Below are 16073 nucleotides of genomic sequence, written 5' to 3'. Positions count from 1 at the left end.
GGACTATTTTTCTGCCTTATGCGTGGATATCTCAATAATCTCCCCCTCCACGCAGAAGGCAAACACGTGGAGCCTGAGATCCCGATCTCCCCCTCCACGCTGGAGCTGACGTGGAGCCTGAGATCAAACCCCGAGAACCCTCGGCCAAACGGGAATTTTCACGCCCCGGCTCTGATACCACTTTAATGGGAAAAATAAGGAAGCCGATGTGTACCCAGTCAACAAACACAAGCAATTTTTCCCTTCTTGAATGAACCTAATTGGAAGCAAATAAATAGAGCAATATGGAGCAATATAAATTGAACACAATGAAGGTAATAACCAAGCTCCCAAATCAGCAACTCAATGGATCACAAGCACACACACGAACACCATCAATTTTTAACGTGGAAAACCACCTCAATGAGAGGAGTAAAAACCACGGGACCGTAGTCCACCAAAATTTCACTATCTCCAAATAATGGGAATACACAAGAGTCTTCTTTAATAAAGATTAGAGGCATACAACCATTCCAAACATCAAGAACAATATATCCTTGGCATCTATCATCAACAAGATGAATTCCAAAAGAGGAATGAAAGAAAAAGGAAGAGATCTCACCAAAACAGGGGCAACAAGAACGTAGTTATTGGACTGAGTTAGAGGAATCAAATCAACAATCCCACCGTTCAGAATGAAGATCTATGTTTTACGAATCTGCTGTCCAAATATCAGCTCAAATCGACCACGAATGACCATCCGATCGAGCTCTCAAAGTTGACTACGCAATGCCTCTAAAACCCGAAAAACTGTTCACCTCCCCCTTTCTTCTTCTCTTCACTTCTCACGGCCGGAAACCCTCTTTTGCACAAAATGAGACAAAGATGAGGAAACCCCTCATTAAACAAGCACTTTGACACAAATGCCCTCCATATGGGCTTTACCCCAAATGGACTTCACCAAAAAACCTTTGGGCCATCCTCCACATGGAGGGAAACCCAACCCAACAAATCTCCCCCTCCCGACTATGTGGAAGGATTCGCCATGCCGGCGATCAAACGACAAACCTCAAGCTTCTCCCTTGGTAAAGCTTTCGTCAACATATCGGAGCCATTGTGATCAGTATGGATTTTCTCAATCTCTAGCAACTTGGAATTCAAGGCATCTCTTATCCAATGATATCTTACATCCATATATTTTGATCTAGAATGAAAAGTAAAATTCTTACCAAGGTGAATAGCACTTTGACTATCACAGAACAACACATACCGCTCTTGCTTGGAGCCAAGCTCCTGCACAAACTTCTTCATCCATAGCAACTCTTTACAAGCTTCTGTTGCTACAATAAACTCTGCTTCGGTGGTAGACGGAGCAACACATTTCTGTAATCTTGATTGCCAAGCTACAGCTCCACCTGAGAAAGTGACCAAGTACCCTGAAGTAGACTTACGAGAATCAACATCCCCAGCCATATCTGCATCTGTGTAACCAACCAACAAAGGTTTCTCACTTCCAAAACAAAGTCTCAAATTTGAAGTGCCACAAAGATACCTCATAATCCACTTGACTGCATTCCAATGCTCTCTTCCGGGATTTGAGAGAAAACGGCTAACTGTGCCAACTGCGTGAGCTATGTCTGGCCTTATGCAAACCATGGCATACATCAAGCTTCCCACTGCGGAGGCATATGGAACTCTTTCCATGTCTTTCTTTTCTTCAACAGTAGAAGGACTCTGCTTGGTGCTCAATCTAAAGTGAGTAGCAAGAGGAGAACTAACTACTTTAGCTTTTTCCATCTTGAATCTTTGAAGCACCTTTTCAATGTACTTCTCTTGTGATAACCACAACTTCTTAGCATTTCTATCCCGATTGATTCTTATGCCAAGAATCTGTTTTGCTGGCCCCAAGTCTTTCATGGCAAAAAACTTGCTCAACTGTTTCTTCAAACTGTCAATTCTTGAAGTATTCCTGCCGACAATCAACATGTCATCTACATATAATAAAAGAATAATAAAGTCATCATCAGAGAATTTTTTAACAAAAACACAATGGTCAGAAGTAGTTTTCTTGTAGCCTTGCTCCCCCATAATTGACTCAAACTTCTTATACCATTGTCTTGGTGCCTGTTTCAAGCCATAAAGACTTTTCTTCAATCTGCACACATAATCCTCTTTTCCTTTTACCTTGAAACCTTCTAGTTGCTCCATGTAAATCTCTTCCTCCAAATCACCATGAAGGAAAGCAGTCTTCACATCCATCTGCTCAACCTCTAAATCAAGGCTAGCTACTAAACCAAGAACCACTCGGATAGATGACATCTTAACAACTGGAGAGAATATCTCATCAAAATCAATGCCTTTCCTTTGATGGAATCCCTTGACAATCAATCTAGCTTTGTATCGTGGACGTGAGGAGTGTTTTTCTTGCTTCACTTTGTACACCAACCTATTCTTCAAAGATCTTTTGCCCTTTGGTAACTTCACCAACTCAAAGGTGTGATTCTCATGCAATGATTTCATCTCATCTTGCATGACTTCAACCCACTCATTCTTGTGGTCATCTTCTATTGCTTCTTCAAAACACTCTGGTTCTCCCCCATCAGTTAGTAATACATATTCATCAGTAGAATAACGTGTGGAAGGTTGTCTATCTCTGGTAGACCTTCTGATAGGAACAGGTGGTGGAATTTCTGGTATTGACAACTGCTCATGAGAATCATCATTTGTCTCAACCTATGTGGGAACCTCATCATCACATGTACCTTGCTGATCATTATGAATTTCCTCTTCAACATGTTCTGGCACCGATGTTGGAGGAACTGGATCCAAGTCAATCAAATCATCACTATGTTGAGGCACTGCCTTCTCAACCTTATCAATATCTTATATGGTCTGATCTTCCATAAATACATCCCGGCTTCTAATAATTTTCTTCCCAATCGGGTCGTAGAACTTGTAGCCAAACTCATCCTGACCATACCCCACAAACACACATTGTCGTGTCTTGTCATCAAGTTTAGATCTCTCATCTTTGTGAATGTGCACAAATGCTTTGCATCCAAAAACACGCAGATGATCATAAGAAACATCCTTACCTGTCCAAACTCTATTTGGCATATCAAATTGTAATGGAACACATGGTGACCAATTCAACAAATGTAAAGAGGCCTCACCCAAAAGATCTTTGGTGAGAGGTCTTCATTCTCTCTTTCAACGAGGAGTCTTTGGAGGGGTCTTTTGATGTCGAATACCCTGTTCTCTGCAATAATCATTAAATGGTCATATGTACTCCCCCATTATCTGTGCGGCTGCTTTTCAACTTCTTTCCAGTTTGTCTCTCAACTAGAGTTTGAAATTGTTTGAATACATCTAGTACCTGATCCTTTGTCTTTAAGGTGTAAGCCCATAGCTTCCTAGAGTGATCATCAATGAAGGTCACAAAATAAAGAGAACCACCAAGTGTCTTTGTCTTCATAGGACCACACATCAGAGTGCACCAAATCAAGTACATCTGATTTCCTTGAAGAAGGTGAGCTTTTGAAGGAGACTCTGTTCTGCTTTCCTGCCAAGCAATGAACACACTTTTTCAAATGTGCATCTTTTATTCCAGATAGGAGTTTCTTCTTGGACAACATCATTCCCTTCTCACTCATGTGACCAAGTCTCTTGTGCCACAACTCAGATGTACTTTCATTTTCAATTGCATTTACAATGCCCTTGGAAAGCATTGCTTACAACAAGTACAATGCTGAACACTTTTTGCCTCTTGCCATAACCATGACACCCTTGGTGAGCTTCCATTGACCATCACTGAAAGTATTGCAAAAACCCTCATCATCAAGTTTACCTGTAGAAATTAAATTCAAACAAATGTCAGGAACATGCTTCACATCCTTAAGAACCAACCTTGTGCCAATATTGGTTTCCAAGCAAACATCTCCAATGCCAACAACTTTGGCCAAACCATCATTGCCCATCCTTACAAACCCAAAGTCACCAGGTGTGTACGATGTAAAATAGTCCTTTCAAGATGTAGCACTACTGGAAGCACTACTATCAATCACCTAACTTGTCTCATGACAAGCAAGGTTAACAACATCACCATCGTAGACAATGAGAAAATCCTCAGAAGTGGTGGCAACTCGATTATCATTGCCTTCATCATCTTTCTTCTTTTCTTCACTCTTTTCTTTTTTATTTTTTCTCTTTAACTTCCTACAAAACTTCTTGGTATGTCCCTTTAGGCCACAGTGATAACACTCAACATTTGCAAACTTGTTGGACTTACCTCTACTCTTGTCTCTATTCTTCGGACCTCGGCTCTTATTCCTCCCCCTATTCTCGGTAAGCAAAGCATCTGACTGTGAAGAGGAACCCTGTGACTTTCTTCTCATCTCTTCATTCAAAACACTACTCTTAGCCAAATCCATCGAGATTGTACCATCTGGAGCTGAGTTTGATAATGACGTTCTAAACGTCTCCCATGAGTCTGGTGAGGTGCCAAGAAGCCATAATCCCTGTATTTCTTCATCAAACTTGATACCCATCGAGGACAACTGATTAATAATTCCTTGAAAATAGTTCAAGTGATCTGTCATTGGAGTTCCATCTTGGTATCTCAGGGCCATCATCTGTTTGATCAAAAATAATTTATTGTTCCCTGTCTTTCGAGCATACAATTGCTCAAGCTTAGTCCATAGACTGCGTGCATGTGTCTCTCCACTAATATGGTTCAACACATTATCATCCACCCACTGTCTAATGTACCCACACACTTGCCGATGAAATATATTCCACTCTTCATCAGTCTTGTTTTCAGGTTTTTCACTAGCAAACACAGATAGATAATAATCTTTCACATAAAGAAGATCTTCCATTTTTCCTTTCCAAATAGGATAGTTTGAACCATTCAAAGTAACCATTCTACTTGTATTTATTTCCATTGTTCAATCCAAGACAAATACTCCAAATAGCAACCAAGTTCTGATACCACTTTAATGAGAAAAATAAGCAAAGCACATTCCTGAGGTGCTCCAAAGGACATGCTTCTTGCAAAGCACATTCCTGAGGTGCTCCTTAATCTTAGTGTATGCCGAAACCTGAAAAGGTTGTGTTATTCCAGATGCAAATCAATTGGTATCTTTTAGGGGACGGAGGAGATCGCTACGGTACATGGGTCATTGGGCCAGGTGGTCCTACTGCTAACCACAAAACCAAATGACCTACTCTTATCTGACCTAGTTCAAGGCTGTTACTTCCCTAAAAACTGTTGTCTTGTCGATGGATAGTCTCTGAAATCTGGACTGCATGGTTATTCTTGGTGTGAAGCATGGACCAGCCCTATTATATGAGAGCCACAAGAATCAAAATCTCTTATAAACTAATTACCCTAAAACTAATATTAATGTCTATCTAGCCTTTTTTATTTTATATGGATTATCACATATCATATATAACTTGTACTCCCCCCCCCCCTGGCACAGACCACTTTCATTTTGGTTTAAGTTTTTTTAATGTCTATCTACTAAAATCAAGGCTCATCTTGTTTTGAATTGTTAAATGTAGATCTCGTTGGAGAAGAAAGATGGCATGAACAACTCTCACTGTAATTTGGACAATCTTGAGACATAGATAATGCTCACGGAACAATTGGGTTGTACAATTGCATTTTCTTTGGGTTTGTGTATCATTTGTATATTAGTGTAAAATGCTAAATATTATTAGGACACATTCATATTAGATATTTATGAAATCCAATAAAATATATGGAGAGAAATATTTTGTAATCATTACTCAGTTGTTTGATTTGATTCTAGGCCATCTGAATGTTGTATATATATATATATATATTTTTTTTTTTTATTTTTTTTTTTTTTTTTTTTTTTTGGTGGGTGAAAACCTGTTAAAAAGAACTAGGATATACAAACGGAAGTCTTGCTCTCCATGACATTTTTCGGAGCTTAAAGCATCTAGCAGCAGTAGCATAATTATGAGCTATTGTAATTTGTAACTAGAGATGTACTTTTTTAATTATAACATACCAAAAGGATCCCAGAGAGTGTATGCTCCTCGTTGGATTCAATCAATGCTAAGTTTTGGAGAGCCGACCCTAAAGATGTTAGGTATATATCTTTATTCTCTTGGACTCAGATGTGTAAACGCAAAAGGGTTGGTGGATTAGGCTTTTGTCTACACTATATTTAGAATCAATCTTTGCTCGTCAAACTTGGAAGGGGATTGTTGACTAATCCTTCATCACTTTGGGCTAGAATCTTAAAATCTAAATATTTTCCCAGGTAGAATTTGCTTCATTGTGATTTTCATGCAAAGGATCTTGTACCTGGACTAGCATCTCAAGTGTGATCCATATGTTGGATATGTTATATATTGATGTGTTCATAAACCCGATTTAATTTGATTAAATTGATTAATTGATTTACTAATATTATGTGTTTGTCATAATTGTTCTTTAGTGAAACTGTCTATTTTATACCATTTGTTGTTCACAACTTTGGACAGAGATGGGCAATCTGTTCTAGCGTTCTAGTGTTGAACATTGATCCACAGAGATTTCTGGATTATTCACCGTCGTGGTTTGATCTGTGACGAAAATCTCTAGTAGTTACTTTTTCCATACCTGAGAGATATTTGTTATTTTAGTCGTGTTGTGTGCATTTGTAGTAAGTCAATGGTTGATGTCTACTGAAATGATTGACTATATATCGGCTGCTCGGTGTATGCAATCCAGATAGTAATAGATGTGATGCTCAATAGGATATCCACTGTCCGTGTAGGGAGAACATCCAAAAGAGAGTTGTCGGATTTGATTGTGCCAGATCCAAGGCCTTGGTATTTGCGAAGTGTTTGCAAAAGAATATTTTATTTTATTTTTATTAAATTAAATTATTTTGAAAATAGTTTTCAAATGTTTTTCAGCCATTCAAAGTCCTAGACACTCATGATTAATTATAGTAGATAGGAATCGTGACGGTGAATTTTACTCTATGGTTGCGGGGGTCTATTATGAATGTTAGTAGTTTGGGAAAAAATGTAATAAAACATCTACCAATTGGGGTTTTTTAGGTTACGTCTTTTGTAGAGTTGTCTTTTTATGCAATTAAGAAAAATTTTATTATAGAGAATTTCTTGCATGCAAATATGAATAACTTAAAGGGCTATCTTTTAGGAGCACACTACTTGGGACGATTTGAACCGTCAGATTATAATCTCCAAAATAAGCATTCTCTATAAAAGAGAATGCTTAGGTCAATTTTAAGAACTAATCGTTAGTTTTCAATTGCTAATAATTTTAGAGAGTTGAGAATTGAAAAGAGGAGAGTCTCCCTCTTCAACCTCAAGCTTTGGCCATTGGAGAACAAAGCAAGCTTTGATGTGCGTGACCTTGTAATGCATTCCTTTGGATGGAACATGCCACTTGTGTGTTCTAGGTGATCATTCCATCCCCATCAAGGTTAGTATGATGTTCATGTTTTAATGAGATTCTTGTGCTAAAAAAATTTTAACTTGATTTTGAATCGATTCGCTTCTGCTGTTGCTAACACCCTATTCTTAAGAACATGCTTTGTTGGAAAGTGGGTGATGGGAAATCAGTTGATTTTTAGAAAGATCATTGGATCCCACGATGGAACCAAAGGACCATTGCCTCTATTCTTGCTCCAGATCCCTCACATCTTACTGTTTCTGAATTTATTATCAACAGAAGTTGCAATGTTCCTTTACTCTCCTCCCTACTTCCATCAAAGATAATGCAACTCATTCTCAGTATCCCACTAACCATTAAACCACATTTTGATTTCTTATTTTACCCAATGGCCCAGAATGGATCATTATGTATCAAAATTGTTGCCAATTTTTTGTGTCATTCCTTTGATGTTTGAATCGTTTATAATAGTGTGTTTCGTTTATTTTGGAAAATAAAAGTTCACCCAAAATTTCAACTTTTTTTTGGAAACTTTTGAAAAGGAGCATCACATGTAAAGGGAAAGTGGAATATTTTTTATATCTTAATGACTGGTGTATTGTTTATTCGACTGAAAAAGAAACAGATTTGGTATCTCTTTTTGTCATGTCCTTTATCAAAGAGGATATGGGTAGCAAGGGTATTGGGTTTAAGAACTGAATTCCTCCAGGGAGAAAGCATCTTAGACCTTCTACATACTTAGGGATCGATGCAATCAATATGCCAACATGAAGGATGTCTTGAAAGCCAGAAAAGCAGACGAGTAGGAAACCCTTGACAAGAAAAGGCCCTTCAGCGGCAAGGACGATTGGAGGGAGAAAGATAAGTGGAGTAGATACCACAACTGATAGGAGAGAGAATCGAGTCCAGAGTACACTCCATTGAATACCACACAGACAGACATTCTCATGCAGATACACGACAGAGGTCTCCTCCGATGTCTAAGACCCATGTAGTCAAAGCCAGAAGAAGTATTGCCATTTTCGAATGGATACCAGACACCACATGGAAGATTGCCGCTAGCTGAAGAGAGAAATAGAAGAACTGATCAAAGACATCTCCGCCGATATCTGAAGGGTGAAGGGACCGATCGGAGAGAAGACAGTAGGGAAGAGCGCCCCAAACAAGAGGAGAGACAGCCCAAGGAGGATCACAATCACCGAGAAGCACGATGGCCCACTCGAGAGGAAGATGGAAGGCTAGTTGAAGGCGATCAACCGGCAGCGCCAGTAATCCTCACCATATTCGGAAGTCCTGGACACGATTATGGAAGAAAAGCAAAGGCGCATGCCTAGTTCGTTGGCATGACAAAGGCAAAGGCTAAAAGGGGAAAGGTCACCTCTGAAATATCCTTCTCAGATGAGGATATGGAAGGAATAAGTTGGTCGCACGACGATGCAGTACTAATTGAAACCATCGTGGGCAATAGGAAAATGCATAGGGTCCTGGTCGATACTGGAGCCTCAGTGGACATGCTATCCTACAACGCATACAAACAGTGGGGTCTCCCTGACAATAAGCTCTGATATGAGGGGACCTCACTATACGGCTTTTTCGGAGCCTCTACACCCATTAAGGGATCTGTCACCCTTACCATCACTGTAGGGAGGAGGAGCCCGCGTACCGCCACTATAATTGTGAACTTCATGGTGGTGAAAATGGCCTCCGCGTTCAATGCGATTCTAGGGTGCAACAGCCTCAACGAGTTGCGAGCAATGGTATCAACAGAACACCTCAAGATGAAATTCCCCACAGAGAATGAGATTGGAGAGTGTCGTGCAAAGTAAAAAAAAGTCTCATGAATGCCACACCACCTTCATCAAGCAAACAAGAGGAAACTACCGAGGGGTGGCACTGGGGCTGGAAATCAAGGATAATCGAGACGACAGTAAGATATGTAAAAGGGAGCCGATGGAAGAGTTGGTCCACGTACCAATCAAGGACGAAGATGCAAGCCGCACGGTGTAAATTGGAGCCCTATTAAGTACGAAGCAACGAGAGCGCCTAACCACATTCCTGAGGGAAAACACTAATGTATTTTCCTAGTATGCGGATGACATGCCTGGCATCTCCAAACACATATCCAAACATGCTCTTCACGTCGATCCCATGAGAAAGCTAGTACAGTAGAAGAGGAGGAACTTCGCTGTGGATAGGCAAGTGGCCATTAGGGAAGAAGTGGACAAGCTCAACCCATCTGCTTCTTATGGGAAGAACAGTTCCCTACTTGGTTGGCCAATGTCGTAATGGTTCCCAAGTCCAATGGTAAATGGCGGATTTGGTAGACTACACGGACCTCAATAAGGCAGCATCAATATTATTGGCGCACACGAAGTTCTTGAAGTGATTCTTCCAATAGGAGAATCCTTCACCTTCAAAGAAGGGTGGTCGGATAATATTGTATCCTTCAACCTTGCGATTGACAAAGGATCCCATGGTCTTAAAACTCTTAATTGGATTGAAAAAAAATCATGGTTGTAGACACTGGATTTTGTCACCCTTTTTGGCGATGATGACAACAGGACACGGACGATCGGCGACGCACCTTCCCTCTTTCTGGACCCCAAAACACCTAGCCCATAAGCCCAAAACCATTTTGAACCCAAAAATGGCCCATTTAAGGCCCAAAATCGAGAAAAATTAGCACTGCGCGCCCATGGCGCCGTGGACATTCCCACGACACCGTGGGGACCTCCCACGGCGCCCCTGTACTTTTTCCATTGCACCATGAGGGGGTGTGACATCAACCTACTGACGTCATCCACGACGCTGTGGACACCTCCACGACGCCGTGGAGGACTTTTCTGTCCCAACTTGTGGGTCATTCCCCCCTATAAATAGGAGGGTTCCCCTCCCTTGTTTTTCAAGGAAATGCAGGTAGGGAGACCCTCCCCAAGCAGTTTTCACCCCCTTTTCTCCCTTTTTCATCTCCTTCCCTCCTTCTTTCTCTTATGTGCATGTGAGTGAGTGAATCTTCTTCGGCGTGGGTAGATCCTTTGATTACTTGTTCGGGTATAGAGCGATTCTGCTCTTAGGCATTGTTATCCCATCAGTATACGGATAACAATCGAAACCCCTTTATTACAAACGTCATTCTGTCTATTTGTTCACTACCAAGTTACTAGAAAGAGCCGTTATTCTGCCCAAAAGGAATCCGCGTCGGTCTATTCGTCCATCTCCCCTGAGCCAAGGGAATACATCCGTACAGGTATAATTACTGCAATTTTATCGATTCAATGTAGTCCTTTCATGTTTCATCATTTCATCATATATTTCATAGATGTAATGTAGTTATAATGTCATAATGTAGCATACATAATATCCCCCATCCCTGTAATAAAAAAGAGAGAATATCCGTCATCCTGTAGCATCTATTATAGAAAGACCAGCTTCGGCCGGGCGAGGTGGGTGCCTAACACCTTCCCATACTCGTAACTGACCCCTTACCCGAACCTCTGATCAGACCATATGGAGTCACATAGCCCGATACTGTTCTCAACGGATAGGGCTACACCTAATGGGTCCTAGGCCCTAATCCTAGGTGGTGACTTCACATTATTTTAGTACACTTTGACACATAGTCCCAATCCCCTAATGTCATTCTTAAACATTGAAAATACTACCCATGTTAATCCACCTGTCACCAATAAGGCTGCAGAGACCCCGTCATGGTGAACACCACGGTACTTACAATGGCGACTTCACTGGGGAATAAGTGGATGAACGTCCACTCGAGGTCAAACTTTCTAAAGTAGAGGCTGCTGACAAATGATATAATATTCTCTCCAAGCTTCTGTATAAAACCAAAAAAAATTGATGAAAAAAAATATAATAATATATATTTGTGGCTAACTCTTGTGTGTACTAACCGCATCATGCGTAGTGCTCGAAGTGAAATCAAACGGCGAGGGTACTCCCTATCGTGCCTTTACCCCCGGGGAGGTGAGGCACGTCATACTAAGTACTCTGAAATCGGATGATAGCCGCTTCCTGTACCACTTTCTTGCACACACACACCGCATGGGAACCCCTTTTACCCCCGTAGTTAGTCGTTGGACCCCATGAGTAGTCATGGGTAATTCGCGGCAAAGCTACAGCCCTTGATATTCACTAGTGTGTTGTGGAGTGCTTTTGCCACTCAAAAAAGGCACTAGTCTGATTATTCTGAGGTTGTGTGACCTACTCTCCAGGTATATTAAAAGAACCACGTGCCTACAATTCGCGACCACGAGCGATTGGTATATCGGTTCTGTCAAGGGTGACCTTGTTCTGTCCTATTAAAGCTTACCCATCACATGCATCATGTAAGAAAATAGACCATATATGATTAGGATACGCCAAAAACTAACCATTGTTAGCTGTAAGAAAGACCGAGATTAGGGTCACTTGATGATTAATCTGGCCTCAATACGAGACACCACCCCAAATTAAGGAATTCCATAGTCCCACGATATCCCTCGAAGAAAAATGGAAGTCCCCTTTCATATGATGGAACCTTACACGCCCCTCGAAATAGAGGCTTCTCGTGTTGACACCAGACACAATCATCAGGGAACCTGATAATTAGGTTCTTTCCTTGTTTGATTACTTCTTGTTGAAAAAACAAAAAAAAAAATTGCTTTGGCAATGACAACATTCGAAGTTTGATCTCAGAGGGGTTCTACTGAAACTCTGATGACACCTTCGATTACTTGAGCCAGACAGAATAACAAAAAAAAAAAGAAGTGTGATGACATAAATAAAAATAAAATACAAAAAAAATGACAAAAAACAAAAAAAAAAAAAAAAAAACATGATAAAATACAAAAAAAATGATGATAAAAAAAAATAGATAAAAGTGATAAATAAAACAGTAAAATACATAAAAAAAAATTTTGAATAAGCTTTCTTCCTTCTTAGGGCCTGAACTAGATCTTCTTCTCTTTTTCGTGGAAGCACAATTCCGTTCTTGCCCATCTGGATCCAACTCGATGGAAGGCTGACTCGAGCCAATCCATCATTCTTCCCAAGCTCTCCGTCCTCTTCTCATTCCTCTAGTTCATTGATTGAGATATCACTTGTGAGAAACATGGATCCTACGGAGGACCACTTGTCTGAAAGTCACATCGAACACTGAGTGGATAGGTTGCAGGCAGACATGGCCAAAATGCCACAACTCATGGCACAACTGGTGCAGTCAGTCAATGAACTCTCTAAGGGTGGATCCATATCCAGGCCAATGGAGCAAGAGGTTTGGAGAACCAATTCTGTAACCCCTAAGACTCCAATCACCATACTCGTAGAAGAAGGGGATGATAGTTGCCCTACGGACCCCCTAAAACTGAAAGGGAGAAGAAGATGAGAGAAAAGGTAGCCGAATTAGAAGTGGCTGTCAAAGGCAAGGTTAAGGAGAAAGATGAAGAGGATTTGGTGTTCTTTCCCGAAGGAAAAATTCCAGAAGATTTCAAGTGGAAACTGGACAAGTTTGATGGGTTAGGAGATCCTAGAGCTCACCTCAAGATTTTTGCCACCATTGCTAGGTCATGGGGACTCTCTGAGAACCAAATGGGATAGGCATTCTTTTATTCCTTGGCCGGATTGGCTTTAAGGTGGTTAACACAGCTCAATCACACTCAAACCCAATCATGGGCCTCCGTGGTTAAAGCATTCACAAAGCAGTATTCATACAATACTGAGATGGATATTACTCAGAGAGAGTTGGAAACTCTGAGGCAAGAGCCGAGCGAAGAGTTTTCAAATTGCATCATGAGGTTCAGAGAAAAGGCTGCGAAAATGTGGAACCGCCCTACTGAAGAAGAACAAGTCGAGATACTGCTAGAAAACCTGTATAGGGAGTACCGTGAGAAGATATATTACTAGCATATCAAGACGTTTGATGCCCTCATGACAATTGGAAAGACGATTGAAGACAAGATCTTCAAAGAAAGGCAAAACCAGGGTGTGACCCGTGACACCACAGGAAGCTACTCGGCAAGGAAAAGTCCAAGAGCGAAGGGAGGAAATGAGGCAGGGATGAGTAACCAAGCAGCAGAAGTCCAGGTAGTGACCACAGGAACCATCCCTCTCGTGATCCAAATTGAGCCTGAACTGCCTAGAAGGACTTTTGACTTCAGAGGGATGACGCCCTCGTTGCTATTCACCAAGCTCAAGAAGGAAGGAGTAATCAATTCAGTTCTCCCTCGGCCTGTGGATTTAAATAATCCACCTGCGTGGTACAAGTCCAATCTTTATTGCCATTGCCATGACCAGCAAGGCCATCACACTGACAGATGCATATTCCTCAAGCACGCGATCCAGGATTTGATCGACGAAGGCAAGATAGAACTTCAGAAGAAGCAGCAGCCGAACGTTACCACAAATCCTTTGCCCGCTCATGGAGTAAACATGCTCCAAGAAGATGTTAAGCATGCAGATCCTACCACCGTGATTCATCCGGTCAAAAAGAAGAGGAAATTGATGAAGGCGCATGTCTATATAGCAACTTTGACCAAAAGACTCAAAGAAGGAAAGAAACGTCTGATTCAAGAGGAAATTTCTCAGGAAGTGGATCGACCCAATTCCCCTTTCTATCATCCAAGGTCAGAAGGTGCCATGTGGGTGGAATACTCGATACCCGCATAGAAAGTCTCACAACCACTTTTGAAAGGGACTTATTCTCCGGAGTCATCTACAGGGTCGGTCAACATATTGTAAGAAGAAGCACCAGTCCAGGACCCTACTACACTGATCCAGCCCATCCCATGGTATTTAGGGAAAGATGAGCAGTCACGTCAAGTGCGGGCAGAGAAGATGCAAGTCTGTTTCTATTGCGCCAGAATAAACTATAATGGGAATGCCCGATCAGGTGGACAACCGTGCGATCACAGTAGGGGTATAGAATCCAACAATCGGCTCCAAAAGTTGGACTTCTTGGAGTTTGGGTTAGAAGGTCTCGATACAAGGGCGCCGTTGCGCATGTACGGCTTCTCACTATCTAAAGTATGTCAATTAGTCCCTGAAGAAGTAGAGGGGAAGGAAATCACCAGAGTCACGCCCCAGCTTCTCAAAGCAGTATCAGCACTGGCCATTGGTCGAGTTCTATCAGAAGAAGTCTCTCTTATCCATATAGGGGGAGATGCTGATGACAGTTCAGATGAGGCGGACGATCGCGAAGTCCACGAAGAATGGATGGAGTATGCCGAAAAAGAACAAAATTCAGCAATAGATGATGAAGGATTTGGTGCAATGGATTGGGTGAACAACATTGAGAGCAATGATAATAGCGATCCAACCAACCTTATCCAACCCATATCGTCAGATGATGACGAAAGCAGAGATGATGAGGAGATATCCTCACTAGAAGTCCCAAGAGGTGATTGGACTGTGTCCAGGGAAGATTTTGAGCGATGGAGTATGAGTGTGTTCTACCAAGCAGCAGACATACTGGATATCTCCACCAATACTCAAGAGATCCTGATGCAGGTTCATCATAGATATTGGCTTATTTCTGTAGAAATAGGCCTAGGGTTGGGTTATATACATGTTAGGCCTTGGTTCCCAAGGGTTTTTTATATATTAGACCACTTTAATGAGCCTAAACTAGGGTACATAGGTTGCATACGGGATTAGCCCAATACTTAGTTTATTTTTATATTTTCTAATTGAGCCGGTTCAAATTGGTTGCATCCAATTGGTTCAATTTAAGTGATCATGTGACTTGGTTAAGTGGTCATGTGATGTAAGTTGGGCTGGATTAGGACTCTAAAAGTCCAGCCATGTTTTGAGTCTATTTTCTTTAGTATTTTAGTTTCCTAGTCAATTTAAATTACCTAATAGGTTAGGGATAGGATTAGGCCATTCTTTTTTAATGTCTAAGTCTATTTTTGAGTCTTATATATAAGTTTGTAAGGGAAGCCAGCATTGTACACGAATTTGATTAATGAAAAGCTTTTGTTTGCTGCCATTGTTGCTGCCCTGCTCTGTTGAGTGTTGCTCCTTGTGAGTGTGCATCCTTGTGGTTCTATCAAGGTGGAAAGGGACCGGTGGAATCCGGTTGACTCCTTATGCCGTGATGGCTGGGAGGATCTTCTTCAATTCGAAGGTGGCTCTATCCTTCACACCTGTTCAAGCTGCTGCCAGTGGAATCTCTAGTAAGTTTGACACCCAATTTCTTCTTCTAACCCCTCCATTCCCTCACTCCATTAAACCCTAAAACCTGCAACCGATTCTGCCCCCAACAGCAGAATTTTACAACCCCTTCAAACCCTAATCTCTTTACATTATTAGGATCCCCTAAACCTACATATTAAAACCCTATAAGCCCCTTTCCTAAAATCTGCCCCTAAACCTTAGATTTTACAAACAGTCCATTTTCATAAGGCCTCCTACCTGAAACCCTAGATTTCCAATTTCATCCAAATCCATCCAAACCTACACCGTTAGACTCCTAAAAACCTGCACATCTTTACCAAATAAATCCTAGTTCGAAACCCTAACCCTATTTTTTACCCTAATTAACTAAATCTGCCCATTCGGCCAACCCTATTACATAACCCTATTCCCCTGGTTCTTAGTGGGATTTCTCCTATCTAGGACTACATTAGATCCTCTACAAGGCCACTTCTTTGTTTCCAAA

At 41.2% G+C, this 16073-nt stretch overlaps 1 protein-coding gene across 1 annotated transcript in view; it reads left to right on the top strand.

The window, feature by feature from the left end:
* LOC122652793 (guanylyl cyclase 1-like) overlaps positions 1-5765 on the top strand; it is a 109026-nt gene extending 103261 nt beyond the window's left edge. The window contains exon 9 of the mRNA XM_043846649.1: positions 5545-5765. Within this exon, the coding sequence (XP_043702584.1) occupies positions 5545-5610 (66 nt within the window). The 3' untranslated portion in view covers positions 5611-5765. The remainder of the gene's footprint in view (positions 1-5544) is intronic.
* The last annotated feature ends 10308 nt before the right edge of the window (positions 5766-16073 follow it).

This window comes from Telopea speciosissima, chromosome 2 (assembly GCF_018873765.1).
Source record: "Telopea speciosissima isolate NSW1024214 ecotype Mountain lineage chromosome 2, Tspe_v1, whole genome shotgun sequence".
NCBI classification, from domain to species: Eukaryota; Viridiplantae; Streptophyta; class Magnoliopsida; order Proteales; family Proteaceae; genus Telopea; species Telopea speciosissima.
The sequence above is the reverse complement of the archived record's forward strand: the minus strand, read 5'-3'. Positions and strand labels throughout refer to the sequence as shown.